Source organism: Paralichthys olivaceus, chromosome 21, assembly GCF_024713975.1.
Source record: "Paralichthys olivaceus isolate ysfri-2021 chromosome 21, ASM2471397v2, whole genome shotgun sequence".
Taxonomy (NCBI): domain Eukaryota; kingdom Metazoa; phylum Chordata; class Actinopteri; order Pleuronectiformes; family Paralichthyidae; genus Paralichthys; species Paralichthys olivaceus.
In genome coordinates this window covers 13,089,567-13,107,411 of record NC_091113.1, presented here as the reverse complement: position 1 = coordinate 13,107,411, position 17,845 = coordinate 13,089,567, and the positions used below count along the sequence as shown (strand labels likewise).

At 40.7% G+C, this 17,845-nt stretch overlaps 3 protein-coding genes across 4 annotated transcripts in view; 2 read left to right on the top strand and 1 right to left on the bottom strand.

Annotated features, from left to right (window-relative positions):
- shisa8b (shisa family member 8b) overlaps positions 1 to 8,107 on the top strand; it is a 32,595-nt gene extending 24,488 nt beyond the window's left edge. The window contains exon 5 of the mRNA XM_069517051.1: positions 844 to 8,107. Coding sequence (XP_069373152.1) covers positions 844 to 1,406 — 563 coding nt within the window. The 3' untranslated portion in view covers positions 1,407 to 8,107. The remainder of the gene's footprint in view (positions 1 to 843) is intronic.
- On the bottom strand, positions 7,376 to 12,104 carry desi1b (desumoylating isopeptidase 1b). Its single transcript, XM_020082671.2, has 6 exons — positions 11,728 to 12,104; positions 11,496 to 11,517; positions 10,810 to 10,879; positions 10,544 to 10,653; positions 9,883 to 10,005; positions 7,376 to 8,812 (listed from the first exon to the last, which is right to left on the bottom strand). Exons 1-6 carry the CDS (start codon positions 11,813 to 11,815, stop codon positions 8,731 to 8,733), a joined length of 495 nt encoding a protein of 164 aa, XP_019938230.1. The 5' UTR covers positions 11,816 to 12,104; the 3' UTR covers positions 7,376 to 8,730.
- A 70-nt stretch (positions 12,105 to 12,174) lies between these two features.
- Positions 12,175 to 17,797, top strand: xrcc6 (X-ray repair complementing defective repair in Chinese hamster cells 6). 2 transcript variants are annotated; one of them, XM_020082673.2, is made up of 13 exons: positions 12,175 to 12,302; positions 12,915 to 12,998; positions 13,337 to 13,449; positions 13,611 to 13,752; positions 14,075 to 14,326; positions 14,823 to 15,009; positions 15,126 to 15,312; positions 15,423 to 15,591; positions 15,855 to 16,016; positions 16,164 to 16,293; positions 16,414 to 16,514; positions 16,624 to 16,740; positions 17,288 to 17,797. In XM_020082673.2, exons 2-13 carry the CDS (start codon positions 12,926 to 12,928, stop codon positions 17,485 to 17,487), a joined length of 1,833 nt encoding a protein of 610 aa, XP_019938232.2. In that variant the 5' UTR covers positions 12,175 to 12,302; positions 12,915 to 12,925; the 3' UTR covers positions 17,488 to 17,797. The 2 variants fall into 2 exon arrangements, with proteins under 2 accessions (XP_019938232.2, XP_019938233.2); XM_020082674.2 differs by having other exon boundaries at positions 12,230 to 12,302; positions 12,918 to 12,998.
- The last annotated feature ends 48 nt before the right edge of the window (positions 17,798 to 17,845 follow it).

Sequence of the window (17,845 nt, the reverse complement as noted above, 5' to 3'; positions counted from 1 at the left end):
CTTTACAAGTTTCTCAACGTACTTTGAGGTGCAAACGAAGCAGACATTTGTGACAGTTTGGAGCCGGGAGGTCCTAACATAAATGCATAATGGAGTAAGTGTGATTCAGTCATCAGTGTTCCAACAATGACAAACTCTGTGTTTGCACATAGACAGTTCATTCTAGGCTGCTTCTGTTTGTGACTCAGACGTGCATCAGACTGTGACAAATTGAAAATGACTCTTAAGGATAAACAAGTTTAAAAACGGCTCAATATAGCATGTGTTTGCTTTTCTGGCCTAGTTGTTCAAGAACACAAACAGAAAGTAGAGAAAATGAAAGGAAAAGTTCAATTTATTTAACTTATTTTCACACCTTTGGATGGTCTCTGGTTCTGTCATGTTAACAAGTAAAGATAAGAGATTTGGGAACATAGCATCCCTGCAACACAGATGGATGAGGAGTGGTCAGGTGGTCAGACAGGTAATAATATGTAAAAATATAAAGTTGAAATAAACAAAATGTCTGTGTCCTTTAGGGAACTAGTTGCAGGACTTCTCCATTTGTAAACTGTAATTGATGTTGACTGAGAGTTTGGGAACTAATGTTGGCGTTGGTGTAAATATTTTCAACCAAATGAGAATGACTAACTCAGAAAACAAATTCACTTTTCTTGCCTCTTGTGACGTCTTTTAGCAGTGATGAAGTACAAACACATTTACATGATTGACTCAGACAGCGTGTCCAACGCTATGAAATGAACAATGCTGTGAAAACCAAAATGATCCCATGTCTTTCTGATGAATACTTCACGCACTAGGTGTTAGTTTTTCTCACAAACTGTCTTCATTCTTTCATTACAGCGGACAGTGCGTCTCGTAGCTACTACAAGAGCTTCCCACTCATGGACTTCTCTCACTACCAACCTGTGGCGCCTCCTGCTTTCCAGCCTGTACCAGTTCCACCCAAAGAGAAGTCCTACATCCACCAGCCCCTGCCAGTGCACCACAACCTCCATGCCCCGTTGTCCATCTCCATCCCCTCCAGCCATCTGGAGCACTCACACCTCCCGAAGACAACCACACACCCGCTCCTTTCCAGCTCGGCCTTCAAAGTCTGGGAGCCGACTGGCCGCCATGTCCATAGGCAGACCTCTGCCCCAGGGCACAGCTCCTCCATGCACAGCTCCTCCACGCACAGCTCCATCCGAAGACACGGCTACTCGACCCGGAGGCAGCAGAGCATAGAGAATATGTCGGATCTCTTCAGTCAGCCCTATGGAGGGATGTACGGAGGAGCTGCGGGGGGAGCAGAACAGGGGCTGCGGCAGCATGTCCAGGGGCAACACCCATCTCAACCCCCTTATTACCACCATACCAGGCAAAAGAGCTACTCCACCCACAGTACGACTGAGGTGACCGTTTGAGTGCCATCACCTCAGAGAGCGGCCTTCTGTGATACACAGGCTAACAAAAGGCTTTGGTGTTAGCTAAATGCCAGAGTTTGGGACAGTTGGCCCCAGCAAGTGAGCGATATTGAACGGGAAATCAAAATCAGATGTAGGAAATGAAAGTGGAAACAGTGAGATTAAGGGGTGAAAACAGTGTAGTAGAAACACTACCTCAGGTAGTAAATGGGATTATTGGACTCACAAGGGTATTGTACATTGATCATATAAAGTATATAGAGTCTATATAAATCTTCCGAGGTTGCTCCAAACCACTCAGGTTCCAGTGGGTCTCACGACCTTCATAGATTCTCAACCACCACAGTTTCAATGCTGCAGTGTGGTTTCAGTGTGATTGTACAGGCCTTGTGGGAATATGGATAAGAAAAGAGAAAAACAAAAATCCTATTTGCATCAACTCGAGCAGTTTTTGACTTTATCTGCGATGAGGTTTTACATGTTTCAGGTCAGATTTGGCAGGAAGAGAAACTTAGCAAAGAAACTCTGGTGAAAGTGCTGTAAGTTCATCAGGCGGAAAAATAACAATCCAGTTCATAGTAATGGTTTCGAAATATTCTATATTTGGCCCAAACCTGAAAAAACTGGGGGTAATACTTTTTGACGCAGTTGATTCAAAAAGATATTGGCTGTAGAAACATGCAGCTATTTTCATTCATTTGATGTAAATGTGGTTTGTAACATTGTTACAAGTTGTGGTTCACCTGCAGATCGAATAGTTAGAACTCAGGAAATCATTTTAAATATATTTTACAACAGCAACATCATTGTCATATGTCCGGTCCGGCAGCTGGTTGTAGCTTCATACTTAGAATAAGACATGAGAATGGCATCAATCAAGATTTCTACAGAAAAGCCATAGTGATTAAAGGGAATTCTCCAGTATTTTTCAACCTGGGCTCTATGGAAATAAATGTGTGTAAATTAATGAAACTTTAGGAATCAGTCCAGTTTATCGCCTTGCGACACATTGCACATGTGTCGCTCAATGAGGAATCTCATCTCTCTTTGTCCGTAGCCCAAACAAGTAGCGACAGCCAAGGAGAAATCAAATGCTCCATCAAGATTCAGCCATGATTCCAAAGGTTTTTGTAAGCGCCATTCGTTTACACGCCCACATTTATAAACATAGGGCCCAGGTTGAAAAATGTTGGACAGGGACGTAAGCTTGTCAATTAAAGCAGAAATTCAATTGAAACAATGGTAGAAAGCAAAATGGTGATGTCTCAATGGACAATTAGATCTGAAAACCCTGGAATAATAATAATACAGCTTTTTAAAGCATGAGGGTTTTTCGTTTTGTTTTTCCCTACATTTCTTTTCAGTGGTTGAGAGGTTTGGAATTCACAGCTGCAGCAAATGGGTTTTTTCTATTTTTTCTACATGAAATCAGATTCGGAAAAATTGCAAAGTAAGAAGTATTCTCAGTAATGTAAAATCTCTATGAATTATAATCTACCTTAGTTAACCGGATCACAGATCTCAGAAAAGTCATCAGGGCATTAAAATTTCATTTAGAGAAGATTTAAAAACGACGTTAGATAAGCTCCATGTAATCTATATTCATTTAGCGACAGTAAAACCATTCAGGTGATTTCCAGGCCCCATAGATGCTTTTTTTGATCAGTTATTTCCTTCTGTTATTGTAAAAACACTTCTACCACTCTGTTGCATCTCTCGGTCTACCTCCATGCACAGCTGCTCCTCTCCATCCCCTCTCGGCCTCCCTCACCCACATTCCAAGTCGAAGCATTTTTGCATTCTGTGCCATCAGGCTAAGCGTACAGGGACAACATCCCCGGGGTCACATTAACTCGACGATGAGGACAATGCCACCATCATGTCAGCTCCCATCAGCCTCCATCCCAACCAGAGAGGTAGAGAGAGGGAAAGAGAGGGACAGCGTAAGAGCCAGAGGCTGGGTTCTCTTTAGAAAAGAAGAGAAAGGGAGTAGAGAAAAATAGAAAAACTAACGTGCATGGCCACATGTTTTCCTTCCTTGGGGGAAGAAAAGGGAAGGAGTCACTGTGGATCTGGGTCTCTCACTACAGACCTGTCTGGGTCAGAACTCACAGAGTGTGGACGTGTGGACCCCTGTGTGTAAATTCCTTCCCGCAGGCACCATTGCAGGGGAATTCACTGAGGCATTTCCAGGCCTGGGGCTTTAGACATTTCTCATTTCGTCTGTGAAAGCTGGACAGCAAAGGACACTGTGCCGAGCTGTGGCTGCTGCTGCGAACAAGCGACAGTTATTGCAGCGCTTCCACCGTACTTGTTGGTGAAGGTTTAAGTCTGCGATGCCCTGAGGGACTGGGCGATGAAGTGAACCGCTAACAATGATTGCACGTGTGCAGAAATGCTTCCATAACATTTGTGCTGAAAGAGAAGGGGGGGGGGGGGTATGATGCAGGACTTTTTATAAGGTAAAGAGTGGTTTTGTTGCAATACAATTTCAAAAGAACAGAGAACTACAGAAGAGTATCAGGGTCAGGCATAAGATCAAGACGCTTTGGCTTCACTAGACTTAAAAACAAAACGAATTCAGAGGGTTGAATCCTATCTGTTTATTTTGTGTGGGAGAAATATCGAGAACAAATTCAAATAAAAATCCAGCTGCAAGTGTTCAATCTGTCCCAGCTCTTCAAAGACCTGATACTGAAGATCACACGGTGTCATATGCATTAACATTAGTAGTTTGATATATTCTTAAAAGACTTTACTTTTAAAATTTCAACTTCATTGTCGATGCAAAATGGGAAGAAACAAATTCTACTCCTCTCATTTTTTTCTTCTGCCTGGCCCTAATACTCTCTTCCTTAGAGAACTAACACAATAGAGAAAACGCTTAATATAACAGCATTACTATACGAGTGGTGACAACAATCACCTCTTAAGCAGAACTGCATTTACATAAACAGCTTCAAACACACACTGTGTGGGGCTTCAGTAAAGCAACATGTCACTTTGTCACTGAAGTCCGTAAATACACCTTATTTTATCAAATCAAATTCCGGTAAGAGCTTTTGGAGACTTCACCGCCCACATGAACTGATGAATCAGACCCTACGAGCGACTGATATGCAAAATGTAAATGAGTGTTGTTGTTTTTTTTACATTTAGTAAACATGACTGTTTTTCTGTCCTGATTTCCTGAGAAACAAGAGCTGAAGTCGGAGCTGCAGGGTTCACCTCCCTCACATCCTTTTTATATCATGCTGCATATTAAGGAAGAACAGGCACATGAGCCTGAAGACGACAAGTGACGAAGCTGTAACATTAAAATGCTCACAGTTATCTGACACGTTAACAAGTTAGAAGGGAAAAGTGGTTCCAGACACATTCTGTAGTCTGTATTTGAGTGGATTCTTTGGCCACTTGCGGGCAGCAGAGATGAGAACAACACCTACATTTGTGTAGTTACACATGAATAAGAGTCTATGCGACGTTATTGTTCATTTTGTCTCTGGACATCTGACAAATCAAAGTCTAAACTACTCTCTTTTCACTTCTCTGAGCTGAGAGACGCTGCAGAGGCAACTGAAAAGTCTCTGTGTGTTCATCACTGCACTTTCATTTAATCTTAAAGCTACAGGTCATAGCAGAAGTTTAAACTTACGTAAAGGATTTTATTGTTTAAAAGGTTCTGATTCTCCTCATCTGAAGTTGCTTCAGGCTTTGGTGTCTGGATCACAATATGTAAATAAAGATGGACGAAGCCGATCCACTTTCTACTCTCACTACTCTACAAACTCTGAATCCAAATGCCCAAGATGGCAGCATTCATATCCTGTATATTTTGGCTGAATTTCTGGATAGAGAGAGGAAGTGGAGACAAGTCATCCATCTTAATTTACTGTCTATGGTTGTAAGCCGCAGTGTCGAATCAAAACCAGATCTTACAGTTGATTGATGCAGGCCGAGCCCCTTACCCTCGTTCACTCTCTCACACACACACTTTAATTATCACTACAGTATGTTACGTTTTGGCAAATTGTTAATTAATGACCATGTGACTGACTGTCGCTCTCCTCCTCACATACTTAGATGCAAAAGAGTCCCCACGCCTGAAACCACTCCTTCATTCTAATCACAAATGCAGCAAAGCATCCTGGGCACCATTCCCTCTACATGCTAAATGTTGGAAGCTTCAAATCTTGACATCTGCTGGTTGAAAGAAACAAAATCAGTTTCATAAGCAATAGCGGTTTAGTTCCTTGCTGTGAACAAGTGCTTCCGATTTTTCTCTCTTGATGAAGTCGTTTTCTGTCCCTCTGTTCTCCGTAGCTGGAAAAGCCACTTTTTTCATGAGTTGAATATAAATGTTTGACGTTTGCATTTTGATTCAGTGTCTTTGAATATGACATTTTTTTAGCTTTCATATTGTGCAAACCTCTGAAAAATCACGCGTTCTGCTTTATTTATGAATTTAGTGTAAATATGCTTATTTAATTGAAATCCCGATGTATATTTTGGTTAAATAAGGGCTTTATGAACTAGGTTATTTTAAGAGTATTTACTATAATTGCAGTCACATTTTAACTGAATCTTTTATTTCATGTTGATGATTTTAGTAACATGAAACATTTCTATATTAACTGACTTGTGTGCAATTTTCTAATGTGCAATAGTGAAGGTACAGTATGTTTTTTTTTAGAGAGTTTTCACATCTGTGGCAAAAACAATGAACTGTAGTGAAGGCCAAAGCAATCACAGATCAGATGGACTGCAATTCTAAACCATTGGTAATCTTTTGTGTAACTACACAATAGTGACTGGGATGTTGTGCAAAAGCCAGTAGTGGAACATGTGTGCACGTTGCAGTTCCATGCACAGGAGATTGTTATATTTCATACTGTCTGTGTTTAACTGCATTCAATTCATTTCCTAGCACCGACTGAAAAGAGGGAATTCATCCCACGATGGCAATCTATGAACCTCTGCAGGTGATCGTCTTGCAGTGTCTGTTAAGCGACAGGCTACATAACAGAACACAACTATAGATAAATGTACAAATACGAATATGATAGTCAAGTTAATCGAAAGTGGTTTGGTGTGATATACAGTATGTAGCAAAAAAAGTGTATATACTGTATGTACCTGTACTTCTTATTTAAAAAAAGAACTGATTTATACTCAAAATGCTCTTGAGATGTTCTTTGCAGCGACTGTTGAGTAATCAAAGTCACTTTTGAAGATTAAATATTAAAATGTAAAAATAACACAAGGCTTTGGTTTGATTCGCGTTTGTATCAAAGAGACGTTGATACACTCCCATCATGCAGCAGGAACCTAACTGGGTCGACTACTTACTATACAACACTCCCCGCAGCCAAAAAGTGACTGACAGCTTGACAGCAGCCAGATGTTCTTAGTTGGATCAAGTTACTTTCACCATAAAATATCCTAATTACAGTAGTTGATTTGGTTCTGAAGTTGATCATTTGTCCAAGACTTTCCCAGTCGAGATCTGAAATGCACCCGTGTCCCAGTAACCACTAATTCACCTGGAAATGTTAAAAATGTAAACGCATTCAAGATTCTTGTGATTTGTGTGCCTTGAGTTTACCACTGCACCAGTAGTGCCACCTTGTGGCTGTTTTTGATACTGCATAAACTCAATGTATCCTAGAATATGGCTCTCCTTATTTTAAAGGAATAATTCTTAGTCATTATCAAATGAAAAGTCATACGCCATCGTCAACAGAACAGTAAAATGTTAAAAATGCACTGAAAAGTTTCAAAAGTCAAATCTCAACTGTCACAATCAGTGTTTTTACTTTTCAATAACAGCTCAGACATGTTTGTCAATAATATGTTAAAGTTTGAATATGAACGTTTATATTGATTCCTCTCTGCATGTCAATATGAGAGATTTACCCCCCCCCACCAACTGCTTCATGCAATTGCCACATATCAAAAATAAAATAGAATCATATTAAATACTTTATTAAAATAATTCCAACCTTGAACAATGGAATTCAAGACAATTACATCTTATGGAGACGTTAATTTGATTTCATTCTTCTTAAGCTTTAAGCATTGTTAATAAGTATGTGCAATAGTTAAAAGTATATTCCAATAAGAATTAATATTTCAAAGTCAAAGGAAGATTATTGAACACAAAAAGAATTTTGTTCTAATATGAGAACAAGCTGAGAACAAAAGTGGATGGTAGATATATATCACACCATAGTGATATCATAGTGGAGTGAAGAGTGAAGTGGTTGTTATCCTAACACCTACTGTGCATATAATCTACTGTGTCTGGCTACAAACTTCACAAACCCTTCAATGGTCAATACCATTTGACATAAGTCCTGGATATGTAACAGTCGATCTTTATAAACTGAACTAACCATCAAAAATAAAGCGAATGAAAGAAGTAAAGATGAAAAATGATTGGTCCCATATCTAAAGTAGCACTAACATGCCCTGTCGTCATTAGATTGTTTTTGATTGAAGTGTCTCAGAGGTTAAAAACTTGGTCCAGATAACACAGGACCTCATTTGGTCCAATACAATGAGATACTTCACTGAGAGACTGATTACTTCATTTCTAACTTTAACGTACTCTGACCCTGCCCTTTGAGTAAAGTCCTGTCAAAATAAACTCCACAGGGAAGGAAAAAATAAAAAATGAAAACAGGAAATGACAGCGTTAACCATCCCATTGCCTGTGTACAGCAGTGAGCTGAAAAGCACTGAAGTTATATTCAGATGACCCCCAGCTGATTGTGGAAGAAACGTGTCCCGGTGGTTTCAGAATAAAACGATCTGTCAGCTCTGCCAATGAGGTTAAACTTTGGCCTTGTAGGTTTGTGTGAAGAGACTAAAATGTCCTAATATTGTAGATTTATCTTGCTAACTTCTCATGAACTGCTGAATTAGCTCCAATCTGGCACCATGGCCTTGATTTGTTTTGTCTTTGTGGTTTTTAAACAGAGCCAAGTGGTTCTGTAAAATCAGTTAATAAACAGTAACACATTTAGAGGATTAGAAACCCTTGGACACATGATAAAACCCATTAACACCCATTTAAAATTCAGATTGGAGCATAACTTTGCAAACGTCAGGAGAATTGTGATAAACTGCAATTAACAGCATCCCCACTGATGAAGAGAGGCTGTGCAAGGAAAACGAAAAAGGCTTTTAGCCAGCCTGACTGACCACAAGGAGATGATGGGATGGGAACATGTGATAACTAACTCCACTTGTGTTCACAAAGAGTCCCACTCTCACTCAAACCCTTGAATGAATATATCTTCATAAATATACAGAGCCCTGTCTATCGCTGTCCGGTTATGTTGCTGCCTCCAGGATTAATGACGACGGAATCCAGTAAGGGACGGAGAGCCTGGCCAAACGGCCTAAAGAGGAAACACAGCAGAAAGAAGAGTTACACTGAAATAAAGAGGCCTAGAAAAAGTCTGAATGGATTAAAGTATGCGAGCTGGGGAAGGGAACGTAAGAAATCAAATAAATACATCAAGTGTAATGAGATCCGATTGAGACAGAGAAGCACAGGGAGAGAGAGAGAGAGAGAGAGAGAGAGAGAGAGAGAGGGAGCGGTTATGTGGTCATCGAATCACAAGAAAAACTCTGACCAGCAAATTAGTGCAGAATGTTGTTAACTCCATCAAAGAGGTTATGTTTCCATTGCCTGTCTGTATATCAGACAGTTGTGGCCTGACCAAGGAACAACCTATTCAAATTTGTTTTATTTCTTGAACATAGCAAGGGTGTTTTCTGTTATTCTCATAAAAAGAAAATGTTTGTATATCTGATGTGGAACCTCATCTCAATAAGATATGCAATATGCTGGTAAAGTGGCCAAACAGCCTTGGTGGAGGTATTTGACTGTGGCTCAGGAGGTAGAGAGGGTCGTCTATTACCCAGAGGGTCAGTGGTTCTTTCCCCGGCTCATCCAGTCTGCATTCTGTAATGTAGAAACTGAACCCCCAATATGTGTAAATAGGCTAATTCAACTTGCGCTGTAAAGCACTTTGAGTGGTCGATAAGACTGGAAACAAAGTCCATTTGAAGTTCTATTTTGAAAAGATGATTGCATTAGCTGTGCTTCTCACAGTCGAGTCAGAGAAGAACACCTGACAGCATTTGGACAACTATGATTTCCTTGAGAGCATCCACATGAACTGAGTGTGAGTGACAGGGGCCAAAGGAAAAACGAATGCAGAGAATGCAAAGATGAACACTTTTGTAAAACTTTGCACACAAATTGTCAACTTCTTAGTGGATTGGTTTTGCATCATATAACAATAATATTAAATCTAAACTATACACTAGGAACTGAAGATTTCTAGATTTGTGGCAAGGATCAGTAAATGCAGAGAGTTTAGCAACAAAGACACAAAGTAAGGTTGAGAGGAAAATAAGAGCTTTGGTGTTTTGTGGTGCTTATTACATTGAGTCAACTCACGTGGACAGTACTTCAGATGGAAGGTCTGTAATGTACGATGGGATCTTTTTGCCTGTTAGGAATTGAGCCACCTCGTTGCTGAAACTGTTGCAGTTGTGCTCGAACAACTTGTACTTGTCACTGCTGTGAACCCAGAGAAAGAAGAAGAGAGGAACAAAGCAGACAGGGACATATATTTAGAGAAAAGCGGCCAGACAGGGTGTAGAGGGGTGAGTGAGTGGCAAGAAAAAAACCAGATAGAGACACTTTGGCGGCCGCTTTACTTCCATCGTCTACATGTTTTCTGTAAATTTAAGCTTATGGAATTCAAGATTAATGGGTTTTTTTATATATAAAATATTTATTGGGATCACTAATAATCAAAGTCAAAGATTTATACATTAAAATATGCTGTAATACTAGTATTTGTGAAGACTTAGAGCAGCAGCAAAGCATTTGTGCTGCAATTATTTATTGTTTCATTTGAGTCCTAATTTAATGTTCCAAGTTATGTTGGCATATATGCATTAAAATGTTTTCCAAAACACAGAAACTATTGCCTATAACTACAACAACTATGATATAGTGCTAATATAAACATTTTTAACATTTTAAAGACACACTCCACGGCCTGACATCTATTGGATTGGATTTACAGTGTCAGGTGAGCTGGAGCTTTTACCTGTATGCGGACTCTGCAAGTGAAGTCAGATACTCAATGAAGATCTCTGCAGGAACCTCAGTGATGCCCAGGTCCACAACGGAGTCAGGCTCACCCAAAGGGGTACCACCCTAGGACACCACACACACCTCAGTGTACACCATGTTTCCATAACTTAGACAAAAGCTTCTTGATTCATTAAATTATTCACATACAGCATTAACAGTCACAAACAGTAATGCTTGATGTACTTTAGAGTTGGGTCAAAGGATGAAGTTGATTCTTACAGGTGAACAACTGTTGATGCCTTCTCCAACAAAGAAGTACTCCTTTCCATGGACCACAATCGCGGTGTGCCTGTAACACACAAAAGAATGTTTTCCTATAAAATCAAACCTTTGTAAAGTAGAGCCCGGCTGGTATATTGATTAGCAGATAGTATGAATCATTGACAGACACATTGGTAGATGAGTTACAGATATGACAAATTTAATTTTACAGAAAGAACAATGCAGAAAATATGCACATTTGTATGTATTCAAAAAATGTTCTGTATATTTGGTTTTTATTTCTGTTTTCTTTTTATTTATAATCATCTGTAATAAATAGTTAATGGTTAGTCAGCAAAACATTAAGCCTGAAGTACATTCATTTGTTTGTCATTGTCTTATAAAGACATCTTTGGAGTCAGTGATACAATTTTATTTTCAATATATATCAACTGATGGAAATGTGTTTTACGCCTATTGTTATTAACACCAGCCCCCTCTAGTGAAAAGGGTTATATAACTAAAGATTATTTCTATTATTATTTTCATTATTATTGTTATTAGTAGTAGTAGTAGTAGTAGTAGAAGTAGTAGTAGTAGTAGAAGTAGTAGAAGTAGTAGTAGTAGAAGTAGTAGTAGTAGAAGTAGAAATAGTATTAACAATAATATTAAAAGGATTGTATAAATGAAAAAGCTGCTCTCACCATATCCCATCAAGGTGTTTCCCTGAGAAAAAAACACATTAAATTATTGATGGACGCGTGTTTTGTTGTTAATAAATCTAATTCAGAAGCCTTGTACGTCTCAAATAATTATCGAGATAGCAGAAAAGAAAGCCATAGCTCCATAGGCCTGAGTATCATCCCCACTCTTTCCTGCTTTCTCTCGCGGGCTCGGGTGCACTCACGGCGGCTTTCGTGAAGGCCAGAAACTCACCGAGCATGACAGCGCTGAGCTGTCGGGCCATTCCTCTGGACAGGTCGTAAATGTACAGCTTCACCGGGAAGGAGCCAGTTTGGTCCATGGCAACAAAACTGACAACTGCAGTTCACTTAGGTTTTTACTTTAGCTGACTCACTTCCACCAAGAGATAGCCGGTTAGCTAGCTTACCGGTACATACACACAAAACTTGAATTAAAAAACACGTATCGCTGTAACTACCAGGGATATAAAACTATAAGAGAGACTATCTGAACTAGTTGAATTGAAAAATGTCATTAAAGATAAAGTGAATCTGTCGCTGACGTCCTGGTTGTGCTGTGTCACCGTGGGACTGTAAACAACAACATCTCTGTCACGGCCGCGTGGAGACACTTTGTTTTCTTCCGGGGACGAGCCTCTCTGGCACACGTCGGCCCCGCCCACCACGCTACGATTGGTCAGTATCTTTTCTCACCAGTCGAGCGCCAATAGACGACGACGTGTGCGTGCGCGCTCCCGTGTGTGGCAGCGCCAGCCATTGAAACGGAAGTAGTCCGGGTTTGTGAAGCTGCAACAGAGAAACTCAGCAGTAAGTTTCTGTGCAGTTCACTCAATGTCTGTGTTCTTATTCTGTTCAGGACGAATATAGAGAGAGTGCGTGCTCAGTTAGAAACATACAGATATTCAGGAAGCGACGTCAAAACCTTAAGAAGTGGGCAGTGGCTAATTAGAAGCTAAGCTAGCTAGCGTCACTCATGACTGAAGCCGAGCATTAGTCACGTATTGATTAAACATCGAAGTGTTGACAGAGTTGTTGTTCTCTTTTTAGATTAGCGCCACGCGAAGTCGGTTTGAGGGTTAATGCATTGGCTGAAAGTTCAGAAGGAGCGCAGCAAAGCATTGTCATAGCAACGCTGACAATCATGTTGCACCATAATACTAAAAATGAAGCTGCGATCAGAAGTCCGAGCTTGATCCTGACTCAGCACACTGGCTAAGCTAACTCACGATGTGCGTTTTTAAACGTTTGGATTTTTGTGTATGTAACCAGACTGCCTCTGCAACAGAAAGTGGATTTCCTGTGTAAATAAAGGCTGGATTTAAAGCCTGACATTGTCCGAATGCTGTGATATCACACAGTTTAAGTATGAAATGACTGAACAGTATTTAAGCTCTTTCCTGCTCTCAACCCCTGTGACAGAAGAAGTCCTAATGGCTCAGTGGAACGCCTACTACCACAACGAGGATGAAGAGGAAGAGCAGGAAGATGGAGAGCAAACTACAGGTGAGATGACAGCAGCACTCTGATTTTGCCAGATCTGCCATATTATTATTTATATAGTATATTATAATACATAGTGTATTATTTTATAGTTATTTCATTACCTCATCTGCATTTGTTTGTCCGTTTTTTCATACTAAAAAGATATCATGACATAACTGAGAATCTTCACACATTCTACTTTGATGTGAACACTTTATAATAACATTGATCTTAGTACAATGCATTTCACTACAATTCACCATGTAATTTAACATTTGTTATGGCATCTGATATCAACTGTTCAGTATCTGACCCATTAAAACTAAACCAAAACAAACTGGGCTCTCTGTCCTTGTTAGGAGAGTACAAAGTCACAGGAAGAGACAGTTTGGTGTTCTTGGTTGATGCCTCCAAGGAAATGTTCATCAAAGGAGAAGACGGACAGCCATCCAACTTTGACATGACCATGCAGGTAAGATGAACTATTTGGGCATAAAATAAATAAGAAACCACCCAAGCTTCTGCTGCATATCAGTGTTATACGATTACATTACTGGTTGTTTTTATTTTCAGACATGCCCTACTCCATTCATTAGTCTCATGATAATAAGTGTCTGTCTTCTGTTCATGTAGGTTGTGCGCAGTGTGTACACCAGTAAGATCATCAGTAGTCACAGGGACCTGGTGGCTCTAGTTTTCTACGGCACAGAACAAAGCAAAAACCCCAGGAACTCATTCAAGCACGTGTATGTTTACCACGACCTCAATGAACCTGGTGAGACACTTTTTTTTTAAACCAACACATGGTCAGATTTTAGAGCGAGCGTGCTTTGCTGCAATTGCAAATATAACTCTAACGTGTAGAGATAGAAAATGTAACTTTGTAACCTTTTTACTGTTATTACTGTAAGAAATCAACTGTACTACAATGCAGATTACTAGCCTCCCTTCATTAATATCTGATACGCTAATTCTTTCCATCAATATAATGTTTTAACTTTCTAAAAAGTATCTTTCCTTCATACCCAGTCATTCTTTTTTTTTCCCTCACTGGTCTCCTTACATACATGTTTGCTTTCCATTTCCCTTTTCCATAGGTGCAAAGCGAGTGCAGGAAGTGGACGCTCTAATGGAGGACAAAGGGGCAAAGCTCGCAGCAGAGACCATGGGCAGTGGAGAGACGTCATTAGGGGACGCGCTGTGGTGCTGCAGCAACCTCTACAGTGACATCAAGCTTCGCCTCTCACACAAGAGGCTCATGATCTTCACCTGCAGGGATGAGCCGCATGGAGGCGACAGTACAAAGGATCGACAGGCTCGCACCAAAGCCAGTGACCTCAAAGAGACAGGTGGGTCTGAAGTGAAGGCTGCTGGCCTTTTACGCACATCTGTAATACCTTTTATGTGCTGTATAACTAGCGGTTTCTCCAACCATATGATGGCACAAGAAGTGACTGCAATGATATAACAAGGCCACTACTCTGGAGTTTTAGAGCTGCAGAAGGGGAGAAGTTTGGAAACGCTGCTGGGCCTGTTTTCATTTAAAAACTATGGACTTTAGTCTCGAGGGGCAGAAATTGAGACGTGTTAAAACAATTGGGTGTTTTCAGCCCGGACATAGCCTTCACTTATTAGTCATGCTTTTATCACATGACTCCTTCCAGAAGAAAACAACCAGCATTAGCCTCCAGTCTAGAACGTAACATTTGAAATCAATTAAAAGCTTGTGAAAATGCTGTTATCAAACCTAAACGTAGTGGTATGGATGTATCCCAATACCTGAAACTGGAGTGGTAGGTATCTTCAGCCTGTGTGACCTCACCTGACTCATCCCTTTTTCCTTAGGTGTCATCATTGATTTAATGCACCTGATGAAACCTGGCGGCTTCGATGTCTCGATCTTCTTTTGTGACATTATAAGTCCACCAGAGGATGAGAGCGAGTTGGAGTTGCAGCTGGAGCCGTGTGAAAAAATGGAGGACCTCAAGAAGAGGGTGCGCGCCAAGGAGCAGAAGAAGAGAGCCATCGCAAGGTAGAGATAAGTGACAAATTAATATTTTTATGCTACCCTGCATCCTGTTTTTTTCTCAGTTCCTTTTTCAAAATGTACGGATCTGTCTTTTCTTTCCTCCTCCCTGCCATCCTTAGGTTAAAGCTGTGTCTGGGTGAGGACCTAAAAGTAGCCGTGGGGATTTATGCCACTGCCGTGACGGCCCGAAAACCTGGAGCCATCAAACTTTACAGGGAAACCAACGAGCCAGTGCACAGCAAAACCCGCACCTTCCATACCCAGACCGGCAGCCTGCTGCTGCCCAGTGAGATAAAGAAAGCCCAGGTAAGACCAGGCTAAATGTAATGCTAATTTAGTGGATGATGGCATCACACATCAGAGGATTTATTCAGTGATTTCTGTCATAGCCCTTTGTTTGTGTGTGTCTGCTGTAGGTGTATGGTAAAAAGAAGATAGTGATGGAGAGGGACGAGGTGGCCGCAATCAAGAGGTTTGATGATCCGGGACTGATTCTCTTCGGATTCAAACCCTTGGAGAGTCTGAAACTGCATCACCATATCCGGCCTTCTCTCTTTCTCTATCCTGAGGAGGATGTGGTTAAAGGTGTGTGTGTGTCCAGACCCAATTTTCCTGGAGTTCATGTCTAAAAGCAGTATAAGAATCTTTTGTTTTTTAACAGTTGGTGCTCCTACAGTGTGTTTTAATGTTTAACATTCATGCTAGTGTTCGTATCAGTGTAGATAGATGGTTATAGATGGTTATTTTTCAATATATATTATATGTAGTATCAAAACTGTCTCATTGAGCTGGCCCCACTAACTTGTTTGTTCTTTGTGCTCTTATGCATTTTGTTTTCTCCTCCTCAGGAAGTGCATGTCTGTTCTCCGCGTTGCTGAGAAAGTGTAGCGAGAGAAACTTGTTCGCTTTGTGCCGTTGCATCGCACGCCGAAACGTCCCACCACGATTTGTTGCCCTGGTGCCTCAGAAAGAAGTGATCGATGAGGGGAAAGTACAGAATGTACCACCAGGTGATAAACTGCTGCACTCCACGGGAGTTTACTGTTTGATTAAATCCCACCACTGTGTGGCTTATCTATCTTGTGACTACTTTACAGGTAATGTCATTGTAGTGTACTGCAGCTTCACTTCAACTTATTATCTCTTGCCTGTATCAGGTTTCAACATGATTTTCCTGCCATATGCTGATGATATACGGACGGTGGATCCTCCCCAGTTCCCGTTGGCCTCACAAACACAGGTGGATAAGATGAAGGAGATCATCTCCAAACTCCGCTTCAAATACAGGTAGCTGCACGTATTCAGTTGTTCACACAGATTTCAGATAAAACATTGCAACTTTCATATCGAGTTAATGTAATCAGTTTCTTTCTGTTAAATGTTTTGGTTCTTTGTGATCTTACACAGGAGCGATGCGTTTGAGAACCCAGTCATCCAGCAACATTACAGAAACCTGGAGGCCTTGGCTCTGGACATGATGGCTCCAGAAGATACAGAGGACCTAATCAGTAAGATGCAGACAAAAGCAGGGATGCTGGTTACCCCTGTGGGTGGTACAACCATTGCTTGTTTCTTCATCTAACACTTTCTCCCCGTCTCTCTCCATCTCTGTCTCAGTGCCAAAGAACGAACAGATTGACGATCGTCTGGGTCGTTTGGTGCCGGAGTTTAAAGACCTGGTTTACCCTTCCCACTACAACCCAGACAACAAACCAGCTGCCAAACGCAAAACAGGTCAGAACTCAAGTCATCACTGAACCTAATGCTGGCCTCACACTAGAGGATCATCATCTGAACAGATTATCTGGCAAAGTGATCCTGTAGTGTGAGGGGTTTACAGAGGTAACCCTGAAGTCAGAGACTGAATTCAAGTTGGGGGAGAATCTAGTCGAGACTCTGATTCCATGAGTAAGAGCAAGCTGACAGGGAAACATCACCAACACAAGAGTTTCTGTGAGTTCCCTAGTCTCTAAAATCACTACTTAGAAACTGTTTGTTTGACCCATTATGTCAATATGAGTGGGAAATTAAGTTTGTTGCACGCGTTTCTTTTTGGCACTGTAGTTCTGGATGGATTAAACACAAGTGTGATCTTGCATCTTAACAGGATTGTCTCGTGTGTGCGTTCTGACAATTAAATATTAAACTGTTGTAATGTCTGTGGTCTCCTGTGCTTTTTAAATCAGTTAAGATTTGAAAATCCTCCAGTGTGCAGCGGGGGAAAGCTGTGTGTTTGTTTTTTAACATCATTTTGAATGTTTTCTCATTTCTGTGCTTAAAGCAAACACCGGAGGTGCAGCTGAGAAGAAGCCAAAGCTTGACTTGTCAGAAGACGAGCTGAAGGCCCACGTGCAGAACGGCACCATGGGAAAGCTGACCGTGCCTGTGCTAAAGGACGCATGTAAGCTGTTTGGAATTCGGACCACTGGTACTAAGAAGCAGGAACTGATCGATGCTCTGGTTGACCGGCTGGGCTCATGAACACTGCCTCAGATCTGTGTCTGTGTTTCATCAGCGGCTGATGACTTTTCATTCCTTTTTCGCTTGATACGATCAAACCTGTTGCTTTACTTTTGTTAAAGGCTGTGTGCTTCTGTGCCTCTCTGTACTAATTTCTACACTTTGTTTGTCAGTCCCATATTACATTACATGTGGATACTTAGATTATTAAAAAATGCATTTGTGCTGGAATACACTGTAACATGAACATGGTCATAAAAATATGACGACTAGTAATGTCGCTTGTAGATAATTTTTTCATTCGTTTGAATAAAACAAAACCTTTTTTACATCCCTGCATCATTGGTTTATTTTAAAAAGTGAATGATCACATTCTGTG